General features: G+C 43.5%; 1 protein-coding gene across 1 annotated transcript in view; it reads right to left on the bottom strand.

Moving 5' to 3' along the window:
* The window catches only part of PLB1 (phospholipase B1), a 123,577-nt gene extending 100,219 nt beyond the window's left edge, over positions 1-23,358 (bottom strand). The window contains exons 1-3 of the mRNA XM_069541256.1: positions 23,271-23,358; positions 2,113-2,174; positions 789-855 (exon numbers count right to left, since the gene is read on the bottom strand). Coding sequence (XP_069397357.1) covers positions 789-855; positions 2,113-2,174; positions 23,271-23,328 — 187 coding nt within the window. The 5' untranslated portion in view covers positions 23,329-23,358. The remainder of the gene's footprint in view (positions 1-788; positions 856-2,112; positions 2,175-23,270) is intronic.
* Positions 23,359-25,879: the final 2,521 nt, after the last annotated feature.

Raw genomic sequence — 25,879 nt, forward strand, 5'->3', positions numbered from 1 at the left:
AAAACCATCTGGGTTCAAAAGGGTTCATGTTAGCTTGAAGGACGCAAAGCCTGTGAACACACAGGCTTTGCATCGGATGCAAGCTGTGTGCAAATGGTACCAAGAAGCCTCCGTGACCTACCTGGGCCCCTAGCATCCTTAGAATTAAGTTTCTTTAGAAACCACTGATATATTCCTCGGTCATGTTATGGGGGCATTCAAGGTAAGCCTCCCAAAGAAGCCACTTCCTAAGAAGTACATCAATTTCTTTTTCTACCCACATTCCTTACATGACAGAATAGTGAGAATAGCATGCTTAACTGGAAACCCTGGTAAGTCAGTACAATGCAAACATAAACAAATCCATTAAACACAGTTTATAATGCAGCCACGTGATAGGATAAGGCTGGAGAAGAGGACCAGCTCAAGAGCAACGTTCAGAGCATCCAGGTATTAGATAAATGTAGCCCATTACAGGACTAATATGTCTAGAGCTGCCACTGTGGCTACATTACAGGATTGGGGAAGGCACGTGAGTGACCAAGCTCCAAGCCACAGCTCCTGTGACTCGGTTCTACCCACCTGGAGGTGAGCTCCCAGAGGGTGCCCTCACCCAGGCAAACCACTGTGGGGTCATGCCGGTTTTATCTCTGCGTGGTGTGTTGGGCTGTGTCCCTCCACAGGAATGACTGAGGGGGCCAAAAGAGGAAGGACTAAGGATGGGAAAGAGAGAGGGCTTGAGCAGCCAAAAAGTGCAAGAGGAGTAGTGCTGGAGCCTCTGCTGGCCTTCCTGGCTCAGCGGCACATACCTGAGTTAGAAGGCGCATCAGATCCTGACTTCTTTGAGGTGCATGAGAATGGAAAACCCTTCAGGCTCTGCCACTGAAACCGAACATCGGAAACATCAGCTGCCTTGTATGGCAATGTTACAGGTCCTGAAAACTTGGTGTAGAAATGACCAGGTACTTGTTGTACTAGGCTCAAAATCCAGAAGCAACAATTTTCCACAGTCATGGTCTTCTAACCCCTTACCCAGCTCACCTAGTAAAACGGGACACGTGCCTATTGACAGTGATTTTAGCAGATGGCAGTTAAGGATACCCCAGAACAGTGGGGTGGAGAGGGAGGGAGGATAAAGAATAAGAACAATTCTTGGAATAGCGAGAAAGTTCTGGGGATGGATAGTGGTGACAGGTGCCCAACAGTGTGAATATACTTAATGCCACTGAACTGTATACTCAAAAATGGTACATTTGATGTATATTTTACAATAAAAAAGAAATCATTAAGAAGAGACCCAGTATATCTAGACTGAAAAATGTTTAAATCTGTTCTATCCTATGATGTTCTTTTATTATCTGTTTCTTTCTTTAAATTTGATTATCTACACAAAAGTAGGTATATGAGGAATTATGCTATTTGCTGCTGGTAACTGGATAAAGTGGAAACTGGGAGACTCTCACATTCCCACTGGAACGGAATGTGTCCTAAGCCCAGAGGGGCTGCTGAGAGCACAGGAGGGACTGGGTGACCAGTGCTGGGGTCCTCAAGACCACTTGGCCTCCTCAGATGCCTGTGAAATTTCAGAGCAGCCTCTGCTTCTGTGAATCACATGGAGGGCTTTGGGAAGGGAGATTATGTGTTTTCTCCCCAGAATTGAGAGTGGAAGGGGAAATACTCCAATGGGGGAAAAATGTGCAGTAAATGAGTTGCTTGACCACATCTCTCTGTCACAAGGAGACACAAGTTAATTTCTCGTGAATTACCAATTTCGGTTAAGAGATAAAGCATTTACTCTCAACTCTTATCTTGTAGATGTTCTGGCAAGATCTCACCCAGATGCCTTCAGATAACTCACAGCATCTGCTTCAAGGTTCACAGAGATAACCAGCCCATCTATAATCTTTCCAGACACTTCTGGGAACCACCTGCTCACTCTGCAGGGATGATGAGCCCCAAATTCCAGGGGATACAGTTATGCTCTGCCAGGCAGCCCGGCTGTCCCTGGAGAAGCCGCTCATCTAGCCCATTCCCTCAAGGCCTCAGGGAGGGAACCTGCCAACTTGCATCAAGACTTAGATTCACCCTCTAGAAGGGAACTCACTCCCCCTCACGTGAGGACAAAGCCCTGACCTCTGGCCATAGCTGCTCTTCCAGTGTGTTCTCTCCAGGGGAGGTACGGGCCTGGGTAGTTCCTAAAGGAAAGCAAAAACAGTTCAGGTTATTTAGCTGGAAATTAACTCCCGCCCAGATTTGCAGCTTTCGTGCCCTTCCTCCCTGCCCAACCTATGTGCCCTGCTCAGTCACGTCCCTTGTGTTAGGAAAGTCCAGGTTCCATTCCTCCACTATCACCTCCATTGTTTGGGACACTGTGCTTCCATTAATGCAGCCTATTAATCAGAATCCCCAGGATGAAAAGCAAAAGTGCTACCTGGGAGGGGTCAGCAATAACCCTATATCATTCATGGGCACATTACCACAGATGCCTTTATTGGTTCCTTAGCGAAGGGCAGAACTCTCCAGGAGAGTAATGTTGGACAAATAGCTGCTGCTGTTTGGGGATCCAGGACAAATGAGGGAAGGCAGAGGACATCTGGGAACAGTCTGAAGGTGATGTGAGCTTAGCCATAACTATACACAGTAGCTGGACAGCGGATGTCTCCAGTGGGCTTACTGACGGTGAGGCAAAGAGGAAGAAAAGGCAGGTGGAGAGCTGCGAAGACACTGTCCTTGTCCCAGCTTACTTTGCGCCAGTCTTTTAAAACTTTTTTTTTACTTTTTAAAAATATAATATATGTACAATGAGAGACTCATTTTGTAAGCTCATGAATTTTCCTATCAAACCTACCATCAAACTTTTAGCTACGGAAATGACAGTGTTGTGTACAATAACAGCACTCATTTTTCAATAAAGGAACCAAGACAATCACCCACGGTGCCACTACCCCTCTAGCCCAAGAGTGGTTTCATATGCTCACACCCTCCTGTCCACCATCAGTCTCCTGATCAGTCCCACTTTGTATTCAGTTGTAATCAATGTGGATGCAACGTTGTATCCTACAAGCTCCCTTTAATGTATCATGAGCGTTTTGTTCACACTGTTACATCATCTTGATGCTTACTTCAACACCTTCAAGAAACATTTATGATACTGATATGTAATCAGAGGTCTGGCTCCCTTGCTCCCTCTGGCTTCTCCCCACCCAGTTCTCTGCCCAGAGTGCACACTCCTTGTAAGGGCATATCATGCAAGAACCCCCAGACAGCATCAGACAAGGCTGAAGGGAGGCCTGGCTTGGGGGAAAGCGCTTGATTTCTTTACCCCACCCTTCTTTTGCAGCTTTACTTTCTGACCCTGAAAAGAATTTATCTGGAGTTTCATGAGGAACAAGAGTATATTTCCATTTCACGCCCACGGTGAGATCAGGCACTGATTTCCACTTCGGAGCTCGTAACAGGAATGTTGGTTGGATCCTGACCCCAGATCTCAGTGACCCTTTTGAAATGCCCGGAAGAAATGCTTCTGTGCAGAAAGAACTGCATGATGGGAAGGTGTTGAGGTGTGGACAAACAGGGAGAGCTTGGAAGGGCTGGAGCAGAGGGTTCATAGCTGGAGGGGAGTGCAGGGCAGGGCAGATGAGTCTGCCCAGACAGATGGCAGCTGGGCTGTGGAGCTGTGAATGCCAGGCTGCTCCACAGGCAACAGGAAGCCATGACCAGTCTTTGAAGGGATGACAGGGTGTGTTTTAAGATGATCATCACTGGGGGTAGTGAGGTGGGTGAATTCGCAGGGCAGAGATTTGAGACCATTTTGGTAACACTGTTTTTAAGCCGGGATAAAAATGTACATGGGACTCAACACATATGCAGCTTCTGGGTGCCAGGCACTGTTCTAAGCACTTACGTGAAATAATTCATTTATTCCTCACAACAACTCTATGAGATAAATGCTATCATCCCCACTTTACAGTTAAGAAACAGGCCCAGAAAGGGTAAGTGACATTTTAAAGGTGACACAGTGAACACCTGGCGATGGAAGGATTTGAAAATGGGCAGCCCGGCCCCATGGGCCGAGCTCAGAACCAAACTAAGTGTAAGTCACAGCCTAAGATTTGGACCAGGGCTCAGCAAACTTCTTCAATATAGTCAATATTTTAGATTTTGCAGACTATGCAGTCTCTGTCACAAATACTCAGCCCTGCTGTTGTACTGTGAAAGCCACCATAGATAACATGTGGACAAATTCTAGAGACATTTGAATTTCACATAATTTTCATGTGCCATTAAATACCTTTCTTTTTATTTTTCTCAACCATTTAAAAATGTAAAAACCTTTTTGGATATCAACAAACTGATTTTAAAGTTTACACGGAGAGGCAAAAGACCCAGAAGAGCTAACAGAATATCAAAGGAGAAGAACAAAGTCGGAGGACTGACGCTGCCCACATTCAAAAGTTACTATAAAGCTACAGGATGATACTGGCAGAATAGACAAACAGACCCATGGAACAAAAGCGAGGGTCCAGACACAGACCCACACAAATAGAGTCAACTGCTCTTTGACAAGAGTGCATAAGGCAGCACAATGGAGAAAAGACAGTCTTTTCAACGAATGATGCTGTAATAACTAGATGTCCACGTGAAAAAAAAAAAAAATCGATGTAAAAATCGTTCTTAGCTCACAGGTCATACAGAAAGCGGCAGAAGGCTGGATTTGGCCCATGGGCTGTTGTTTGTTAACCAATGTCTGATCTAGACACTATTTTTGTTTATAATTAATTTTTATTGGAGTACAGTTGCTTTACAATTTTGTGTTAGTTTCCACTGTACAGCAAAGTGAATCAGCTATACGTATACATATATCCCCTCTTTTTTGGATTTCCTTCCCATTTAGGTCACCACAGAGCACTGAGTAGAGTTCCCTGAGCTACACAGTAGGTTCTCATTAGTTATCTATTTTATACATAGTAACAATAGTGTCATTCCCAATCTCCCAATTCATCCCACCCTGCTGATCTAGACACTACTGAAAAGAGGTCATCAAGGTGAAATGGGAAGATAACATCTCTGGTGATCAGCAATATCCCTTAGCCCTGGGCATCCCCGATGGGAGCCTGGGATCCATCTCTAGATTACCATGCTGGTTGCTGCTGCCACAGCTCCTCATTGGGCTTTGCCAGCACCTTCACAAGTAGAGGAACACAGGTGCTAGAGCGACTCTCCCTGGTCTTTGAGAAATGTCCCGCTCAGCACATCTCCTGGTCCTCCAGGCTTCATGCCTGAGAAATAAAAAATTGCTCCTCAAAGAAAGCCTTTGGTCTCTGTTGAAAATAGCAGTTTTCTTAAAAAAATTTTTTTAAAAAGATTTTTATCATCATGGATATGCTTGTACTCTATAATTTATAAATTTTAAAAATTGAATAATATAAGCAGAAGATCTAGCCCAGTGCCTGCACAAAGTGTATATTGAAATCTGTTAATTTTGATGAAAGAAGTTGTTTCATTATCAATCCAGAGATACAATCTTACAAAATCTATGGGATACAGCAAAAGCAGTTCTTAGAGGGAAGTTCATAGCAGTACAGGCCCTCCTCAAAAAACAAGAAAAATCGCAAATAAACAACCTAAACTACCACTTAAAAGAACTACAGAAAGAAGAATGAAATAATGTCATTTGCAGTAACATGGATACAACTAGAGATTATCATACTAACTGAAGTAAGTCAGAAAGAGAAAGACAAATACCATATGATATCACTTATATGTGGAATCTAGAATATGACACAAATGAACCTATCTACGAAACAGAAACAGACTCATGGACATTAGAGAACAGACTTGTGGTTGCCAAGGGGGCGGGGTTGGGGAGGGACGGAGTGGGAGGCTGGGGTTAGCAGATGTAAGCTATTATATATGGAATGGATAAACAACAAGGGCATTTAAAAAAGAAAAAGAAAAAAGAAAAAATAATCCAGAGAGACAGATGTCATTATTAGTATAATTTTATAACAATGAAAGTTAAAATTTTTCTTTAGAGAGGTGGGGCTGGGTTGAGAGACCCTATCTGCTGACTCTAAATCTAAAAGGTTTTAAAGGGGCTCAGAAGAGCTTGTTTTCGAAGAGATGGATCCCTACATCTTTCCCTGAAAACATCATGGAATCTTCTGGGCCTGATTTTCTTCCTCTGCAGACATTAAGTCATGCATTTCCCCATTTTGTGTGTGTGAGTGTGTGTGTGTGTGTGTGTGTGCGTGCGCGCATATGTGTGCCCATCTGTTGAGAGTCATAAAGGCAGCAAGAACTTGAGGAGTAAAGAGCCAGAGAAAAGGACAGCAGAGAGAGCGAGTCCAACATTTGATGCTGTTTTTATCCTTGAAACACTTGCCAAATCATGGGCAACAGAAATCAGCAGGTAAGTGGCTAATATGCTGGGCAGAGCTTCAGACTGCCCATGGAGCTGGGGGGAAACACTGGAGCCCAGTGCCCATCAAGGAGGAGGTGCCCTGGTGAATGTCCCAGTCTTTTATCTGGGACTTCAAAGAGCTAGACCCTTGGAAGATGGATAAAGTGGAAATAGACCAGCCTCCAAAAAGACTGAAGCCCAGCTTTGAGTCAGATCGACTCCCAGTATTAGATTAGAGTGATCTGCCCCTACCTAACTGCTTGCCCAAAGTAAAGCCTTTATGGAAGAAGACAGCACCATCTGGAACATACAGTTATTTAATTTTTCATACACAATACCTGGCTTTCAATAAAAAAAAAAAAAATTGGGACTTCCCTGGTGGCGCAGTGGTTAAGAATCCGCCTGCCAATGCAGGGGACACGGGTTTGAGCCCTGGTCCGGGAAGATCCCACATGCCACGGAGCAGCTAAGCCCGTGCGTCACAACTACTGAGCCTGCGCTCTAGAGTCCATGAGCCACAACTACTGAGCCCACGTGCTGCAACTACTGAAGCCCGCATGCCTAGAGCCCGTGCTCCTCAATAAGAGAAGCCACCGGATTGAGAAGCACGCGCACTGCATCGAAGAGTACCTCCTGCTCACCGCAAGTAGAGAAAGCCCACACAAAGCAATGAAGACCCAACACAGCCAAAAAAAAAAATAAAAATGAAAAAAAATTACCAGGAGATAATACCAAATAAACAGAAACCAAGAGAGAGAAAAAAATCCCAACAGACAATAGACAGTGAAAAGTGGTGGAATAATGTGGAAATAAAGGGATAATATCTGCAGCTTTGTTAGCCTGATGTTTTGTTCCCAGTTGGGGTGAGGAGTAAACCAATGGGATATTCAACGGGGCAATCCAGGAATGAGAAGGAGGAAAAGGGAAGGGCAGAGATACACCTCACATATTCCCGGCTGGCTGGGAGTCTGCGTGCTGGGAAGACCTGCAAGAGCCCCACGTAAAATTAAAGGGAAGGAAACCTTGAAAATTGTCTGCAACTTTGTGTTCACTCCCCACCCTACACACAGACCGATAAACAGAGCCTTCCAAATTCAAGGTCTTCGGACACCACCTCTGTCCAAATCACTGATCACTAAACCATGCAGACTCAGGGGTGACTCCTAGGATGCCAGGTTAAAAAAAAAAAAGAAAGAAAAAACTGAGCAAAGACATCAGTGGCTGTCCACTGCAGGGCAACAGATTCCACAGTTTAATTCCGGGCAGGTTACTAAAACATGAACCAACAACCCTCAGAAATGGAATGTAAGATTGTTAAATGTTATCAGACATGTCCAGTTTTCAATGAAAAGTTACTAGATGTGCCATGAAATTGAAAAGCGAGACCCAGGAAAAAAAAAGAAGCCAATGAAAACGTGGCCCAAACGTTGGGTTTTCCAGGCAAGGTCTTCAAAGTAGCTATTACATATATGTTCAAAGAATTAATGAAACTATGTTCAAGGAATTAAAGAAAAATGTGAAGGTGAAAGACTCAACAAATAGAAGCTATAAAAAGAAAATTCCAGAGATGAAAAATAAAATAACTGAAAGATTTACTAGATGGGCTCAGTAACAGACTTGAGATGGCAGAAAAAAGAATCTGTAAACTTAAGGACAGATCAATAGAAAGTGCATTTCTGAAAAATACAGAGGAAAAGAGATTGAAGAAAAACAACTAGAGCCTCAGAGGTCTGTGGATACCGTCGAGCATAGAAAGCGTACAGTTAATGAGTCCCAGAAGAAGCAGAGAGAGAAAGAGGCAGAAAAAGATTTGAAGAGATAATGGCTGAAAATTTCCTACATTTGGTGAAAAATATTGAGTCACGGATCAAAGAAGCAGGGATAAAAACAAAAGCAAACAAACAAAACAACCACTTCAGGTAAGAAAAACACAATTTTACCTAGACACATCAACTGTAATAATTGATGTGTTCAGGTGTAGTTTAAAGCCAAGGTAAAAAAAAAAAAAGCTCAAACAGCAGAAGAAAACCAGCTTTTCATGCATAGGAGACCAACATTACGATTAACAGTCAATTTATCGGAAACGGTGGAGGCCAGAGGCAGTGGAATGACATATTCAAAATGCTACAAGGAAGATGACCCCACATGCAAGCATAGTAATGTAAGAAGAAATGAAGTACAGAAAGTAAACATGTAGGTAAATCCAAAATAATATTGCCTGTATAAAACAGAAGCCGGCAAGCTATAGCTCATAGGTTAAATCTGCCCACAGCCTATGTCTGTACGGCTCACTAGATAGGAATGATATTTATATTTTTAAAGGGTTATAAGACAAAGAAGAATATGTGGTAGAGACCATACATGATCCACAAAACCAAATATTTACTGTTTGGCCCTTTATAGAAAAAATGTTTGCCCACCCCAATACAAAAAATAAAAAATAATAGTGTGGAGTTTAAAATATATGTAATGTATTGCTGTGGGCAGATGTGAATGGAGCAAATGGACTTACACTGTTGTCAGGTTTTTCTTTATCTGGGGAGTGATTGATCCTCATTTATATTAGACTTTAATATAACAAGGATGCATGTTGTAATCAAATACCAAAATAACAAAAATGTATAATCAGCAAGCTAACATTGGGCAGGATACTGCGGGGGCACTGAAACAATAGAAACGCTTAATCCAAAGAAGACAAGAAAGGAGGAGAAAAGATCATAGAACAGGTACGACACATTGAAGCACAGGGGGTCAGATATCATTTTTAAGCACACTTGGGATGAACGGAAAAGAGAAGCTTAGGGGGCTGCATGAGAACTTCCTTCAGTGTCTGAAAGGTCTGGATACCAAGGGGGATGGCCTTGTTCCCTGTGGCCCCCAAACCAGGACTGGACCAGTGGAGACAGGTTGTCCCTTGGTAGAACAGCTAGAGCTACCTGAATAAGAATGGAGCTAGTGGGAAGCAGCTTCATAGCACGGGGAGATCAGCTTGGTGCCCTGTGACCACCTAGAGGGGTGGGATAGGGAGGATGGGAGGGAGGGAGATACAAGAAGGAAGAGATACGGGGATATATGTATACGTATAGCTGATTCACTTTGTTATAAAGCAGAAACTAACACACCATCGTAAAACAATTATACTCCAATAAAGATGTTAAAAAAAAAAAAAAAGAATGGGGCCGCTCAGGGCACTTGGTCCAGGCAGCGGCTGGGGACCATGGGGGGCATGTGGTGCATACACCAGGCAGGTGTTAGGAGCTTGGACACCCTTGGTCTAGTCAATCTCTCCATGCCTCTGTTTCCTCACCTATAAGGTGAGGTCGATAACACCTGCCTCGTGGAGTTACTGTAAGGGTCATTCACATGTAAACATGAAGCCTGGTATCTGACACGTGCTAAGGTTCAGTAACTGGTAGTTATGATTATTATAATCAGTATAAGAGAGATGATTAAGCACAGACCATTTTTCAGATACTTCCAGTCTCAATATTCTGGGATTTCCTTATATAACTAGAGAGTTCGTGTTTATCCTGATGATCTAAATCATCCCTGATAACTGCCCTGGGGCGTCACAGAGAGGCTGTACCTGGAATCTAAGTGTCTAGACCTGAAGACCCGGATGGAAACTTAGGACCCCTGGGTCCTATCCCCACTGACTCCTGGGCCCTCACTCCAGTGCTTCCCACTCTGCTTCCCATTCTGCTTCCCACCAGCAAATGGAAGAAAAATTCTTGCCTTTCCCATAGCACCCCAAGGTATTGTGGGAGAAACTGTCAAAGCACTTGTGGCCTGACTGGACCCCAATCATGGAATCCCAAGGGAATTTTCCCATTTGGAAGGTTGTTTTAGCCTCAAGCTCATGGATCTATGAAGGGCGTAGAGCTCCCTGAAAAACTACCACCTCAGTATGGCCAATAAGGGAAAAAGACAAGTACTTTTCCACCTGCTAGGCAGGAAACAGAATGTGTGTGCACACTCTTAAGAACAGGTTTGGCTGAGATCAGTCATCCAAGCTGGAGAGAGCTGTGACCACTGGGGTCCTGGAGCCAACAAAGGGCCATCATAGTATTAGGCCTTGGCAAGGCAAAGTCACACAAGGTTCTCCTCCGGGAGGCCCCTCTGAACAGTGGTTCTCAACCCACTGCCTGCTGCCCAGCCCCCAACACTGAGATTCAGATTGGATTGGCCTGGGGGTGGGGGGCCTTGGTGTGCTGGACCCCAGCAGATTTTCAAAGCCCTTTGAGTGATGTTTGTGTGCTTCTGAGGTTAACAGCCCTGACTCTTCACGGAAACCCAAAGCTTGTCAACCCAACAGCTGGCCAGGGGGAGGGAGTGTGATTTCAAAAGCAAAACTAAAACAACTCATGCGCTCTTAATTAGTAGATTTCCTTTACTTTTTTGTTATTATTTTTTACTTATACTGTGTCTAGAGCACAACTTTCCACCACCATCCCTGCCTCGAAGAAAGAGGGCCATGTTGTAACCCTGACCAAGCATCAATCTCTCTGGACCTTGACTTCCCCATCTATAAAATGGGGATGAGACTGGCTTCCTTGTGAGAACAGGAAAGCACCGTGTGAATAGGAGAGGCCACACGCTTGCAAGGGAGGACTTGTCTCCCTGGATGAAGGGGAGGCACATGCCCTGGGCAGTGGGAAGGACGGTCAAGGCCAGCACATTTGGAATTAGGGCCACTCCTCAGTGTACATTAAATCTGGGGGCTCTTTGAAAAAGTATAATGTCCTCACAGCAACCCTAAAGGGTAAGTAGAGGCAGGATTGACAGGCTCTAGAGAGCTTAGGTAACTTTCACCAGCTCACACGAACCACACCAGCAAGGGCAGGGTCAGGCCTTGCACCAGCACCGCCGTTCACTAACCAGTGAGCTATCTGGGTAAGCTGGGAAGGGGAGGGCCCAAGTCAGCCAGGGTTTGTCTTCTGTGCTGTCCTGGGCTGTAAGCAGGTCTTCTGGGCTTTGTCGGTCACCCTGTGCAGCATCTTATCCCCATTCACACTTAGGGCCTGTGGGATGCTGTTGTCGACCTGCGAGCAGGCACTGCGCAGGTCATGCACGGCTGTTGCTCCTATACCAACAGTGCTCTGAGGAGCACAGGATGTTATCAGGGTGCTTGGGCAGTCACATGCCACAGTCAGGGAGGGCGACCCAAGGGCCAGAGAACCTTTCTGGGGTAGCTAGACTGACCTCTGTCTTAGAATTCTAGAATGTCTGTGGTGGGCTGAATTTTAAAACCTCAGCAAACTGAGACCCAGAGAGGTTATCAAACTTGCCAAAGACCGCTCAGCAAGTTATTGAAGGCTGTGTGTGGAGCTCAGTTTTCCTTAACCTAGTCTGGCCTGCTTTCCTTGGGACCAAAGTCTGTTAAACTTACGGTTACCAAAGGGGAAAGGTGGGGAATGGGGAGGCTAGGATTAACATATATACACGGCTACATATAAGATAGATAACCAACAAGGACCTACTGGATAGCACAGGGAACTCTGCTCAATATTCTGTAATAACCTAAATGGGAGAAGAATCTGAAAAAGAATAAATATATGTATATGTATAACTGAATCACTTTGCTGTACGCCTGAAACTAACAACATCATAAATTGACTATAGTCCAATATAAAATAAAAATGTTTTAAAGGGCAATTATACAAAGGTTTTTTGTGTGTGTTGCTCTGTAGCCTGAGTTGCCAACATACGGAAATTTGTTCCTTTGCTGGGTCTACAAGAAAGGTATTTTCAGCTGCCCTTACCTTACCCAGCAGTCAATCGAAATAGATTTAACAGCAGGATGCCAAAAAATGATTTCGAATTAACACTGTTACAATTTTTGGGTAGACACAACCTTAAGTCTGATGAGATTATTAAAAAATTAGAGATAATTTGGGAAGTCCCAAACCACCGTTCTTTAAATACCCATGCCCTGTGCTGATGACCCCGAGGAGACACCCGTTACAAATTCCATCCTGGACAGAGACCAACACACCCTCCCGTCTCCATCTCTGATGCCCACCCAACACTCAACCTCAAACATCTTGTGCCCCAGGAGAGGGAAGATGGTTCTAAGAGCAGTCCTAACAGGAGAGAGCACATTCAAAGCTGACCTGACCTTTGGCCCTTGGTTCATTATATGACCTCAGACAAGGACTGCTTCCCTTTTAGATTGTATTTTCCTTAATCTCCTCATGGGGACACTTGAGGCGGGGCCACAGCCAGGAAGGAACAACCCAAAGAAGACAGTCCCATGGTAAAGATGAACAAGTGGTCCTGGGCAGTGGCAGGTCAGAGCCCTGATCCCTCCACCATCACTCTGCTCCAGCTTTGCCTCAGCCCCAAGGGGCCAGAATTTAAAGGGACCAGGGACCCCCAGAGCCAGATGGGGGCAGAAGCAAGGATTAGTGAGCTCCAACAGGAGGGGGATCCCAGGAAACTGTGGGGGGGCCTCACGTCTCCCCCATCGGGAAGGTCTCCTCCCAGAGACAACTGGGAGGTTCTGGTCTGAAGAAGGGAGCATTGCCCGAGGACCACTGCTTCTCCCTGAGATGCAAGAGTGCAGGAGGAAATGGCTGCCTGGCTCAGGAGGAAAGCACTTGGCCTTCCCAGAGCCCAGCAAACTCCCTGCTGGGGCTCTTTCTAAGAGCCAGGTGAGCCTCTGACTCACCAGTGTGTTGCCTCTTTCAGTGCATGACCTTTTATGTCTGACCAGCAGACTCATCCTGCCCAAAATACCACTTCCATTAGGCCACTCCTCTGCTGAAGAACCTTTAATAGTTTCCCCTTCCCAATACAGCAAATCCAAATTCTAGACTTGCTGCATGACCTTGAACTGGTCACTTAACCTCTGTAAGGCTTAGTTTTTTGGGGTTTAAAAAAATTTTTTTTAATTGAAGTATAGTTGATTTACAATATTATGTTAGTTTCTGGTGTACAGCAAAATGAGTCAGTTATACATATATATTTTCTATTTCATATTCTTTCCCATTATGGTTTATTACAGAATGTTGAATATAGTTCCCTGTGCTATATAGTAGGAACTTGTTTATCTATTTTATATATAGGGTTTAGATTTTTTAAATGTAAAAATAACAGATTTGGATTAAATCACTTTAGAAGTCTCTTTAAGCAAAAAGACACTGTAATAATCTCTACTGTTCTTATCTAAGGATCTCAGAACCTCACTTTACCTAACTCATCACCTCCCCCAACACCAGCCCTGCCCTTCAGCCCAATAGGCCCACTCCCTGCTCCTCAAACCCATCACGCTGAGCCCTGACTTTGCCTTTAGGTATGTTGTTTCCCCCACTTGCATGCCCTCCCTGTTCCCCTGCCTTTATCTTAAGCCCACTCATCCTCCAGCGTGCTCAATCGAGTTTCACCTCCCACGTGAAAATTCTCCAGCCCACATTCATCTCTCAGTTCTCTGAATCCTGTTGCTTTTATTACAGCTACTTACACCTATTTTGGTACTTAATTCTTCTCCAGTGATTTTTATGCAGATCAGTTCTCTCTCCCCAGAGGGTTCCATACATTTGGTTTATTATCTCCCTGGCAGGCTCAGCCCTACTTGGGTTCTTAGAAGGGTGCTCAGACAGTTAACTGACAGTAGCAAAAATGCAACTTGATGAAAATGATGATTGACAATAAAGTCCTCAAAATCTACAAGGTGCAGATGACATCCCAGGAAAGTAGGACTTCTGAGCCCCCAGAGAAAATCCCATACCTGTGCCCGCTACTCAGGGCAGGAATTTGGAGGCATGTGTGTGAGCTGAAGTGGGGGCTGGGAATGGGGATTCAGGCATCTGATGTAGAGGAGAGAGTCTGACACCAGAGTTCCACCATCTGCCACCAACTAGATAGGTGACTTGAACAAGTCCCCCCGACCCCTCATCAATAACTGGAAGGACGTGGGCCACCAGAAGTTCTCCAAGATTGCTTTCTACTCTTATTTGGAAAGAGTATTTCTAGAAGGCTGGGCTGGCATCCTCCAGGAAGGACTCCAGGCCCTTGTGAAACAAACGTTGACTAACTTTACTTGTTCTCATAATGAAAGAGGCATTCCTTTCCTTACACAATGAGTTCACCCAGTTCCCACCTTTGGCTTCGCAGAGACAGGCCTGGCATGGGTGTGTTACCAAGGCAAGAGTTTTCATTCACAAGCAGGACAGTCTCCTGGGGAACTTCTGACCCATGCCAGGAAAATGAAATTCTAGTGACAATAGTATTTTACTAGGCACAGGGACTTCCTTGCCAACTTGTTTTCGCCAACTGTAGTTTTGAGATAATGATGTTTCAGTTTTCTAAACCAAAACTTTCAGAGCAGGAATCTGTTTTAATATGGGTTTTGGTGAGCCCATTTTAAAGCTTAAACAAAAGCACTGGTTTGGTTTGGTTCTTTCCTCCTTTGGGCTCTATTGTAATGCAGGGAGATGGTGAAAGGCCCTGGCTCTGGACTCAGTCTCAGGACTAAATTCAGACTCCTGTGCTTATTAGCTGAATGAACTTGGGCAAGTATTTAACTTCTGGGTCTCAGTTTTCTCATCTATAAAATGGGGAGAATAGTACATCCCACTTAAAGGGAATATGTTATATATGTGCAGTGCTTAGCATGGGGCTTGGCTATTCTAGGCAACCTCATACCACAAATTTAGTTTGAAGTGATCCTTCATGGTAATGTCCCAAGTGCCTGAAAGATGATGTTCATATAGTCTCTGAAGACAGCCATCTTCATCCTAGGCCTTCATCCTAGGCCTCAAAGAATCTCACAAATAACTTTTCAAGGAGTCAAAGCACCACACACTAAAAATAACCAAGCACATAAACAAACACGGTGTCCAGGAGCAAGTATTAGCAGAAAAAAACAAAGCAGAAATAGATCAAAAACTTTGGAGACTGAAATTATCAGACAAAAATTATAAAAATACTATGTTTTAAAAAATAAAAGACAAACTAGGGCCTCCCTGGTGACACACTGGTTAAGAATCTGCCTGCCAATGTAGGGGACATGGGTTTGAGCCCTGGTCTGGGAAGATCCCACATGCCACAGAGCAACTAAGTCCGTGCACCACAACTACCGAGCCTGCACTCTAGAGCCCATGAGCCACAACTACTGAAGCCTGCTCGCCTAGAGCCCATGCTCTGCAACAAGAGAAGCCACCGCAATGAGAAGCCTGTGCACCACAATGAAAGAGTAGCCCCCACTCGCCGCAACTAGAGAAAGCCTGTGCACAGCAACAAAGACCCAATGCAGCCAAAAAAATAAATAAATTTTAAAAATAAATAAATAAAAGACAAACTTGAGGATATTTATAGGAACACAAAATTATTTTAAAAAGTAACATTGAAAATTTGGTAAAGAACTAAATGTAAATTAAATTTGAAAAATAAAACCAATTTTCCAAATCTATGATCAGGTTTAACAGCAAATTAGACACAATAAGAAGAATGAATAAATTAGGATATGTGTTATAATAAATTACTTAGAATGCAGTATAGAAAGACAACAAGATGGTAAAATTGGAAGACAGGCTAAGAGACATGGCACATAAAGTGAGAAAAGCAAACAAACATTTAATTGGCACTGCAGAAAGAAAAGACAGAAATAGTGGAGTAAAAGCAATATTTCAAGAGATACTAGCTGGGAAATTTTCAAAACTGATGAAAGATATTAAGCCACAGATTCAAGATACACTACAAATGTTGAGTAAGATTAACACAAAAATGAATGAACTAGGAAACACATATACAACATAGACTGTATATTTTTCCAAAGATGGCCATGGCATTTCCTTCCATCCTGTATGCACTTTTGCAATATGACTTTTGCCACTCTTCCCCCCTTAAGAAGTGAAGTCTATTTCCTTCCCCTTGAATCTACGCTGGCCTTGAAACTTGCATTTACCAACAGAAGCAGCAGAAATTATTCTTGAGTCTATGCATTAAAAGGCCTTGTGGCTTCCAATTTTGCTCTTTTTGGACCCTGAGTCTCAAGGTAAGGAATCCCAGGCTTTTCATGTAGAGATAAAGGCTGTGTGGAGGGGTACCAAGGCACCCCAGTACCAAGTCTCCTGATATGGCATTTTAGACTCTCCAAGTCAATCCCAGACAACACTATGTGGAACAGAGACAAGATCCCTGAAGTCATCCCAAACTGCAGACTCACTGAATTGTGTGTAAGTAAATGTGAAACATAAAACTTTCCAAGACTTACTTAAGCAGAAGTAAATATGAATAATTCCATAACCATTAAAAAATTGAGTCAGTAGTCAAAAGTCCACCAAAAAATAATATTTCAGGCCTAAATGGTCTTATTGGTGAGTTCTACTACCAATTAAAGGAAAAAAAATTCCATTATTAAAAACTATTCTAGAAAAGAGAAAAATAGGAACACTCCCAAATTTATTTTATGAGAATGTATAACATTGGTATCAAAATCCAGCAGTAGTGAGAGAAAGGAAAGTTATAGTTCAATCTCATTCATGAACATATAAGGGAAAAAAATCCTAAGCAAATGTTAGCAAACCAAATCCAGCAGTATATAAAAACAAAGTACACTGTGACCAACTTGATTTTATTCCAGGAATGTATGAATGATTCAACATTAGAAAACCATTCAACATAATAATAAATCTAAAAGGAAAAAAATAATACACTTATTTCCATAGATGCCGAAAAGACCTTCAACAAACTTTAAAGTTCATTCCTGATAAAAATGAAAACACAAATTTGTGGATACTTCTTTAATGTGAACACAGAAAACACACATATATGTGTGTGTATGTATGCATGATTCCCAAAATCCATCATCTAACTGAACAGGGAAAATGTGTTTCCTACTAAGATCAGGAACAAGGTGAGAATCCCCACTATCACCCTTGCTATTTAACATTGTATTGGAGTATCAGACAATGCAATCAGGAAAGAAAAGAAGTAAAGGCAGAAAAAGGAAAAATATCTCTATTCGTTGATAATGTGGGACTAACCATGAAAACTCTAGAGAATCAATGATAAAACTAATTCAAACAATGAAATAATTTAGCGAGATAGAAAGTATAAAATTAACATAGCAAAAAGTAAAAGCCTTCATATACATCAATGTATGGCCTGGCTTGGTTAGAAGATACAGTGGCCTCTTTCTCTCTATTTTGCAAATTTACGGCAATTCCAATAAAAATACCAATACCTTTTTTTTCTAAAGTTAGGCGAATTGTTTCTAAAATTCATATAGAAAAATAAACATGCAAAAATAGCTATGAAATCCTGGAAAACAAGTGCAATGAAGGTAGGTGAAGTACATTGCAAAATGGCCACAAATCTCTCCTATCCTTGAATGTATGTCACTTTGCAGTATAACATTGCGGTTCCTCCCCAAAAGAGGAGAAGACTATTTCTCTACCCCTTAAACCTGCAGTTGGCCATATGAATTGCTTTGGTCAATGGGGCATTATCAAAGATGATGCAAGCATGAGACTTGAAAAGTGTTGATGCTTTTGGAGCCTACCCTTTTTCGTTGCATTCTGGAACCTGAGACCACATGGTCTTTAAAAAAAAAAAGACAACTTCCTTTGCAAGCAGAGAATTTAAAACTAAAATACTACTTCTCATCTGTGACATTTGCAAAAATTCTAAGGCCTGACAATACACTCTATTGTCAAGCTGTGGAGAAGTAGGCATTTTCATATATATTGCCAATGGGAATGTAAAATGGTATAATCCCTATGGTTGGGGGGAAATTTGGTGATATCTAACGAAACTATATGTGTTTTTATCCTTTGACCCAGAAATCCCAGTTCTAGGAACTTACCCTAAGCTCTCCCTCCAACAACATGAATAAGACCTATGTACACAATTGTTCATGACAGCATTACTTAAAGTAGCAAAATATTGGAAACAATCTAGTGTGCATACTGGGAGACTGGTTGAATATATATGGTACACAATGGAATATCCTACAGCTGGAAAAAAATAAAAAAGATTTCTGAACAGATACAATGTAATTTCAGGATATATTATTAAGTGAAAAGAAATCAAGATGAAAAAGAAGTTTATAGTAGATTACCTTTGTGCAAGAAGGAAGAAAATATAAGAATATATATTTGCAAAAAGAAACATAGAAAGGATATGACAATAATGAAATTGGTTACCGACAGGGATAGGTGGAAATGGGATGGATGGGATAGGGATGGGAATGACACTTCTCCGGGTAGATCTTTTCACACTTTTGAACTTTTGAACCATGTTAATGCTTTATATATTCAAAAACTAAAGTAAAATCAAGAATGGGAGAAACTTTATAAGTGAATAGAAACAGAGACAAATTTAACTATATGTCAAATACATAACATAACCACACAGAGAGAACAAAAGAAAAAGAGTTAATACAAGTGATCTTGATCCAAGTACTTTGATTATATACCCTGCGTGGGACATATTCTAAGGACAAAAGAACCACAAAGAGATTTCGAACTTTGTTTGTGGTGGTGTTATTGTTGCAGTAATTCCAATATTGTGTTGGATGTACTGTAGGATTCAGCAAATGAATAAATTTATCAATATTTTTGTAACCTCAGCTTACACTGTGGGATAAGGACAATACAAATCAGGAATAGAGGAAGGAGATAAAAGCCTAATTCTAACTAAAATTAAGAGATATCTGTATAAATTCATCTCATTAAAAAGAAAACGATATTTCTTGGCTCTGTCCACTGAGAGAACTTAGACATAATGACACTCCAGAAGCAATGAACACCCCTGGCATCTCGATCTTGGTTTCTAAATAAAATCCCCTATCAATTGGCACCTTAAAGACGTTGCTAATTGCATGGTGAGACAGGGAAAATAGAAGATTAGCCTGGAATAACTTGTTCCATAAAGCTAAAAAGTGCTTAAAAATTGATGGGGAAAAAGGAATCAGCTTGAAGTGGCTCTTCTCACTGGCCAATAACTTGAGCATCAAAATGAGTAATGACAGGACTGGGTTATAATATACTGATTAATAAAAGAATCCATATGTCCATTTTATATGAGAAAGATAAAACCTAAAAAGAGTGGGGCACAGAAGAGAATTTTATTTTATGGAGGAATGCCAACTAACAATAGTAGGAGGAACGATAGCCATTTTAAAATCACCATCTTACACTCACCATGGTAATAATTCAGCCAAGAATCATCAATGGATGTTAAAAACCATTGGGTATAAGAACAGTCACTCGGTATCACAGTATCTCCCTACAGACAACTTATAAATCACATGGGGGGAGGTACCTTTACAAGGGAGAAAGCTGGCAGACACCACCTTAACCAAATTATCAAATTTAACATCACCAATGAAAATATTTGCTAACGTCACATGTATCGCTGAATGTTACACATCAAGGACACAACATGATCTACATTGTATTTCTACCTGAAGAGTTTAATCTGATTCTAGCAACAAAGAAACAGTTTGGACCAATCCAAACTGCAGTGGGCACAAAAAAAGCCAGCCTCAAATTTTCAAGGACACACACACACACACACACAAAAGAAAGAAAGGGGAAAAAAAGGCTAAAGAACTACTCTAGATTAAAAGGGTTTAAAGAGGCAGCACAAGTAAATGCAATGTGCAGTCTTTGGTGAATTTAACAAGCAATGACTGAAAAAAATGAACAAAATAATAAAAAGTCAATTAACTTAATTCACCATATTAGCAGATTAGAGTAAATCATACCATCATCTCAATAAGTGCAGAAAAATTTATTCAGCACCCACTTATGTGTTTTTTTTAAAACCGCTTAGCAAATTAGGAATAAAATAGAACTTTCTTAGTCTCATAAAGAGCATCTACAGAAAAGCCTGTAGCAAACACCACACTTACTGACGAAACATTAAACACTTTCCTTTTGAACTTGGGAATAAGACAAGAGTGTGTCCAACCGTCACTGCTATGAACAGTTGTAGTGAAGGCACCAGCCAGCACAGTAAGGCAAAAGAAAGAAAAGGCACACAGGCTGAAAAGAGAGCAACAAGACCGTCATCACTGGCAGGATTGTGTATACAGAAAATTCAAAAGAATATACAGATAACTTACTAAAATTTATAAGAGTTTAATTGGGTACAAAATTAAAAATTTATTTCTATATATCAATAACATTTTCAAAATGACAATTTAACATTCCATTTATCATACACCAAAAGTATTAGATACCTAAGAATAAATTTAACAAAACATATGCAAAACCTCAGAGAAAATTATAAAGCATTGAGAGGCATTCAAGGTCTAATTATAAGCTCATGATTTGGAAGACTCAATATTATAAAGATGTCTGTTTTCTCCTACTTGATTCACAGAATTAAAAGCGATTTCTATCAAAAGCCCAACAGGTTTGTTTTTTGGGGGGGTAGAAATTGACAAATAGTAAAATTGTGAAAGTTCAAAGCCAAGTCACTTCTAAAGAAGAAGAAAAGGTCTTCCCTGGTGGCGCAGTGGTTGAGAGTCCACCTGCCGATGCAAGGGACGCGGGTGCGTGCCCCGGTCTGGGAGGATCCCGCGTGCCGCGGAGCGGCTGGGCCCGTGAGCCATGGCCGCTGAGCCTGCGCGTCCGGAGCCTGTGCTCCTCAGCGGGAGAGGCCACAGCGGTGAGAGGCCCGCGTACCGCAAAAACAAAAACAAACAAACAAAAAGAATAAAAAACAGAAAGACTTGTTTCTCACAAATAATAAAGCTTAGTACAAAACTACAGAATTAAGATAATGTGCTACTGGCACAGGGATAGACAATGGGACAAATAAATCAAAACAGAGTTTTAAAACAGATGCATGCACGTATGAGTCCTTTATATATGAACAGTGGAGGCTCTTCAGAATGGTGAGGAAGCAACTGACTTTTCAATAAATGGTGCTGAGACAACCAGGTATCTTCATGAAAAAACACATAAAACTAGGTTCTCCTCTTACAGTAGTCACCAAAATCAATCCCAGATGTCTTTAAAAAGACCCAGTGAGAAAAGCAATTTATAAAGTTTTTAGAAGGAAATATAGGATAATATCTTCATGACTCTGAGGCCAGAGAGAAGTTCTTTAAGAAGACACAAAGAGCACACACCAGAAAAGATTAAAAAAACTTTAGAAATGGACAGTCTACAGACAGACAATGGCCAGACCATAGATGACAATACACCTGTGACCCACACATCTGCAGTAGACGGGCAAGGAATCAGCCTAGAACAGTCAGGACTTGGCCCATGTCTGCAGCTCCCCAACTTTTGTCCCTGCTTCCAACTCAGGACCAACCAGAGAAAGCCACGTATGTTTCCCAAACGAATCATTTAAGATGCCTGGTTTCTAGCCACCTGCAGCTAGTTTCCCCCTGGCAACAGCCGCCAGTCAGAGCAGCCCTGAAGCCTTCCCCTTTTCCGTCGTCAAGCTTTCCCACTCCCCTGCCTGCCTCGGAGTCTCTGCCAAACGCAAATGATAGCAGCTTTTACCATAGCAACCTTGGAATACATGCCTCCGTTTGTTCTCATTTGGCTGGTCTCCCTTTACTTCCCCCCCAGATTAGGAAGTTTGTTCACTTAAAGTCTCCATAAAGAGAATGAAAGACAAGCTTCAGAAGATACTTGTTGGTTATACCAACAAACAGCAAGTGCTCAGCCCATATGAACAACTAAAAAGAAATCAGTGGGAAAAAGGACAACCTGTTGAAAAAAAGGGAAACACACTAGAACGGTCACTGCGTGAAAGAATTCAAATGGTCCATAAACATAAAGATTCCTAAGCCTCAGGAGTAATCAGGAAAATGCAGTCACCAGTGCAGGAAGCAGAGCAGGCACTATCGTTCTCTCTGGCCTCGCATCCCACCCAGCGACTCAGAGAGGGCGACCGACATGTCCCAGGTAGGTAGCCGAAGCAGCGCTTGGACCCCAGCCAGGCCCCGGCCTCTGTCCCCGCCTCCTCCTCTCCCTCTGCGGGCTCCAGGGCAAGAGCTTTCTGACTCTGGGCCCAGGCCTCTCATTTGGAGACAGTTAAAAAATCATCTTTAAGGGACTTGCCTGGTGGCGCAGTGGTTGAGAGTCCGCCTGCCAATGCAGGGGATGCGGGTTCGTGCCCCCGTCCGGGAGGATCCCACATGCCGCGGAGCGGCTGGGCCCGTGAGCCATGGCCGCTGGGCCTGCGCGTCCGGAGCCTGTGCTCCGCAACGGGAGAGGCCGCAATGGGAGAGGCCGCAACGGTGAGAGGCCCGCGTACCGCAAAAAAAAAAAAAAAAAAAAATCATCTTTAAGGCCCTCTTCGGTTTAAAAGATCCCGCCTTTCTGAACAAAGGGAGGAAGGTAGAGCCAGGGGCTGGGAGAAGAGGGACAGAGGCACTGTCTTCTAACCATTAGCTCAGAAGAAATCCAAAGCCCTGGCTTGAGCCCACTCGTTGCAGTCAGAGTCAGTAGTACTAAAGAGCGTGGTGCAATCCTGTAGAATTCATCATCCTCAAATCTGCCTTCCTCTGCCCTTTCAGCAAAAACGAACAAAGCCCATGTAATGATCAAAATGTGCTTACCATTAGTGGTCATAGTGGTACTTTTCCATGTTAAGAAGCAAGGTCCAGGGAGGTAGGACTTGCCCAAGGCCACGCAGCACAGAGCAGTAGAATCCGGGTCTTCACGACTCCTACACCTATGGCTTTTTGCTTCCCCACCACGGGGCTGTTGCCCGCCCACGCTTCTCACCTGTCCTAAGACCTGCCCACCCCCCTACAGCTGTGGGCACTTAAGCTCAGCACTGCAGCCTGCTTATTCTCACCTGTGCGTTTCGTGCTCACTGAAAATTCCTCTCCCAAGCTCTGTGCCGAAGCAACATGGGACACCGGCAGGGCTGACCCATTGGTTGCCCTCTGAGCAAAAGGCAGACTTACCTCGCCCCAGCAGCAGCAGCAGCAGCCCCAGGAGGAAAGTGCGTGGCCGCAGCCCCATGCTGGAACCCTCCAGACGTCCGCGGACCGATGGGCTATCACTCTTCCTTCTGCTTTTATGCTCCTCTGTTGTCTGATAGGACGCCCGTCATAAATTTTACTGTCTTCACCTTTGAAAGGGGCAGTGACCAGCTGTAAATGATAAATATTAACATTTAGGTAGACGACTTCTCAAGGTAGATGGGTCAAAGATGGGTGGCATGTTCTAGACAAAGGCACCAGAAGACCAGGACCACACAGCCCCCTTCGCCTGGCCTCCCAGGATGGTGAGTGCCCAGAAATTGCTAGCAACGGGGGACTGGAAATTGCTGGCACTGGGCTGGAATCCCAGGTCGGCCACAGCCGTCAGAGCTTGGGGGGCATCCCTTAGGTTAGCCCCAGCTTTCCCGCTGTAAGCTATGGAACTAAAAGCCAGGAAAGGAGAGAAAGTACTCTGTAACAACTGTAAACCAGCCACCTCCGAATGTGAGCTCTCTAGTGGGCAATGTGTCCCCACAGTGTCTCAGGAGTGCCTCTGGGTTCCCTAGCCTCCACGGCACAGAGAGGTTTTCTCCGAGCCCTGCGCCTAGAGCCGGGGTGGCTGGGAGTGTTGGGCTGAAGTGTGTGCCGCACGTTTATTGTCTGCATGTTGAACTGACAGATGTTAGCCAGAGAGGTGAGCCATGGAACTCATCCGATAGAACTAGAAGTTTCCTTTGGGCAAACGAAGTCAGAATGCTGGGCTGGGTCCAAACTGGGCCGATGGCGCTGGAGTTTAAAGCCTGGGTGACAAGCCTTGAGGGGGTAACGTTGAATTTTTTCCCCACAAGTATCAAGGAACAATGGCCTTTAGTTAATAGAACAAATATATTTAAATCATCCTTGCATTTTGGTGACCCTTATGGCAGCAAGGCTGAGAGCCTGACTTCTGAGATCTAGCTAGGAGTCTGGAGTCGGTTTCTATCACCCAACCTCAGGTCTTGATCTGCTGACACTTTTCTCAAATGTTTAAAATCACAGTTGGGTTCTCTTAAGTATAAAGTGAAGACTAAGTGGGCGGCCCCTTGTTTCTGGCTTCCAGATATTAAGATGTCGTTCTCCTTTTTCACCTGCTCAGAAAAATGTGGCTCGTGGGTGACCACTGGTTTAGCTGTGTCTAAGGCTCCGCCTCAGGGCCGCACGGAGGTCTCAGGTCACACCGAGAGTGTGGAGGCCCTGATACAACTTGACCAGCTGACCATCGGCTGGTCTTGGAGCCTCGCAGAGGGCGGCACACAAGGCAGAGGAGGAAGAAGAAGTAAACCCAAGGCGTGCGTGCAGGGGCCATTTGGACTAGATGCTTCCGAGCATCTGACACTTGGTATCTTCACCAGACTTCCCACAAAGCTCAATGAGAGACCCAAAGCTGCTGCCCTGCTACAAGGATGTCAGGAGTCCACTCAGCTCCAGGCCACCAACAGCTTCGAGGAGCATCCCTGAACCTACTTGGACTGAATGGGTGTTCATAGGTCCCCACTCATGCTTAAGCCAGTTGGAGGTGGGGTGGGAAGCGTGATGGGAAATGGGCAGAAATAGCCTAGCTCTGCAGTCTGTGTATTCCTTTCCGTCTCTTACTGCTTCTCTCCATGACCATTATGGCCCAGCTGGACTGGCACACATACCAACTTCTCACCTCTTTTCCATTTAGAAAAATTGAGAAATGACTTAAACACATACTTAACCTGTGTGAAGCATTTTTATATAGTACAGACTGAATTCTCTCTTAGATAAAAAGATCTTTGAGTCCTGTCAGTGCATCACGGAATTCTCATCAACTGTGAGGCAGTGGGGGAATAACATTTTTTGGGGCATTCTTGTCATCCTCTGTGGTGTGCTCGTTAGGTGTTAGCTTAATGAGCACTGATGACCTATGTGATCTATTAGCAGCTGTGAAAACAATGGACAAAGGACTTGTCAAAAGCCAGAGGCAAACTCCAAAAGCTTATAAGCTTCTCTGATTTTTGCCACTAAAATGTCCTACGAGGACATGTCCTAGAGAAGGTAAGATGCTTCACTTCAGACTTAGCAACAATCAGCAGGTGTTCCTTCTGCGAAAGGCACAGGCCCATGAATTCAAATCTTTTAGGGATGGCAGTCCATGCCTTGGTCAGAAGGCATCTTAGTGACTAAAAAAGCTGAGAGTGTGCTGTTGTCCAAGAAACCACAAGGTGCCTGTGATTCTTTTTAATGGTTGTGAGCCGTAGTAAATAAAATTGTTCTCTTCTTTCAACAAAGGAAAACCTCATCCCTGGCTCCTGGGTGAGCTCTGCCAATGTGGTAGAATGTGTGCCTGTCATTTAGGACAAGTACCCACTGGTGCCTATCTTACAAAAGACCCATGGCTAGAAGAGGAAGGGTACATACCAGAACTGTGGCAGGGGTGGAACCAGGGGTGTCAATTTCAGAATAATCTGCACGGATGCCACTCATGCCCTGAGAATTGTCTGCCCCAGTTTCAGCTTTTCTGAAGCACCTACTGGCCCTCACCATGACGGCCTCGTGTCACTCATTCCTGCATGGAACTAAGTCGCAGG

Source organism: Delphinus delphis, chromosome 12 (genome assembly GCF_949987515.2).
Source record: "Delphinus delphis chromosome 12, mDelDel1.2, whole genome shotgun sequence".
NCBI lineage: Eukaryota > Metazoa > Chordata > Mammalia > Artiodactyla > Delphinidae > Delphinus > Delphinus delphis.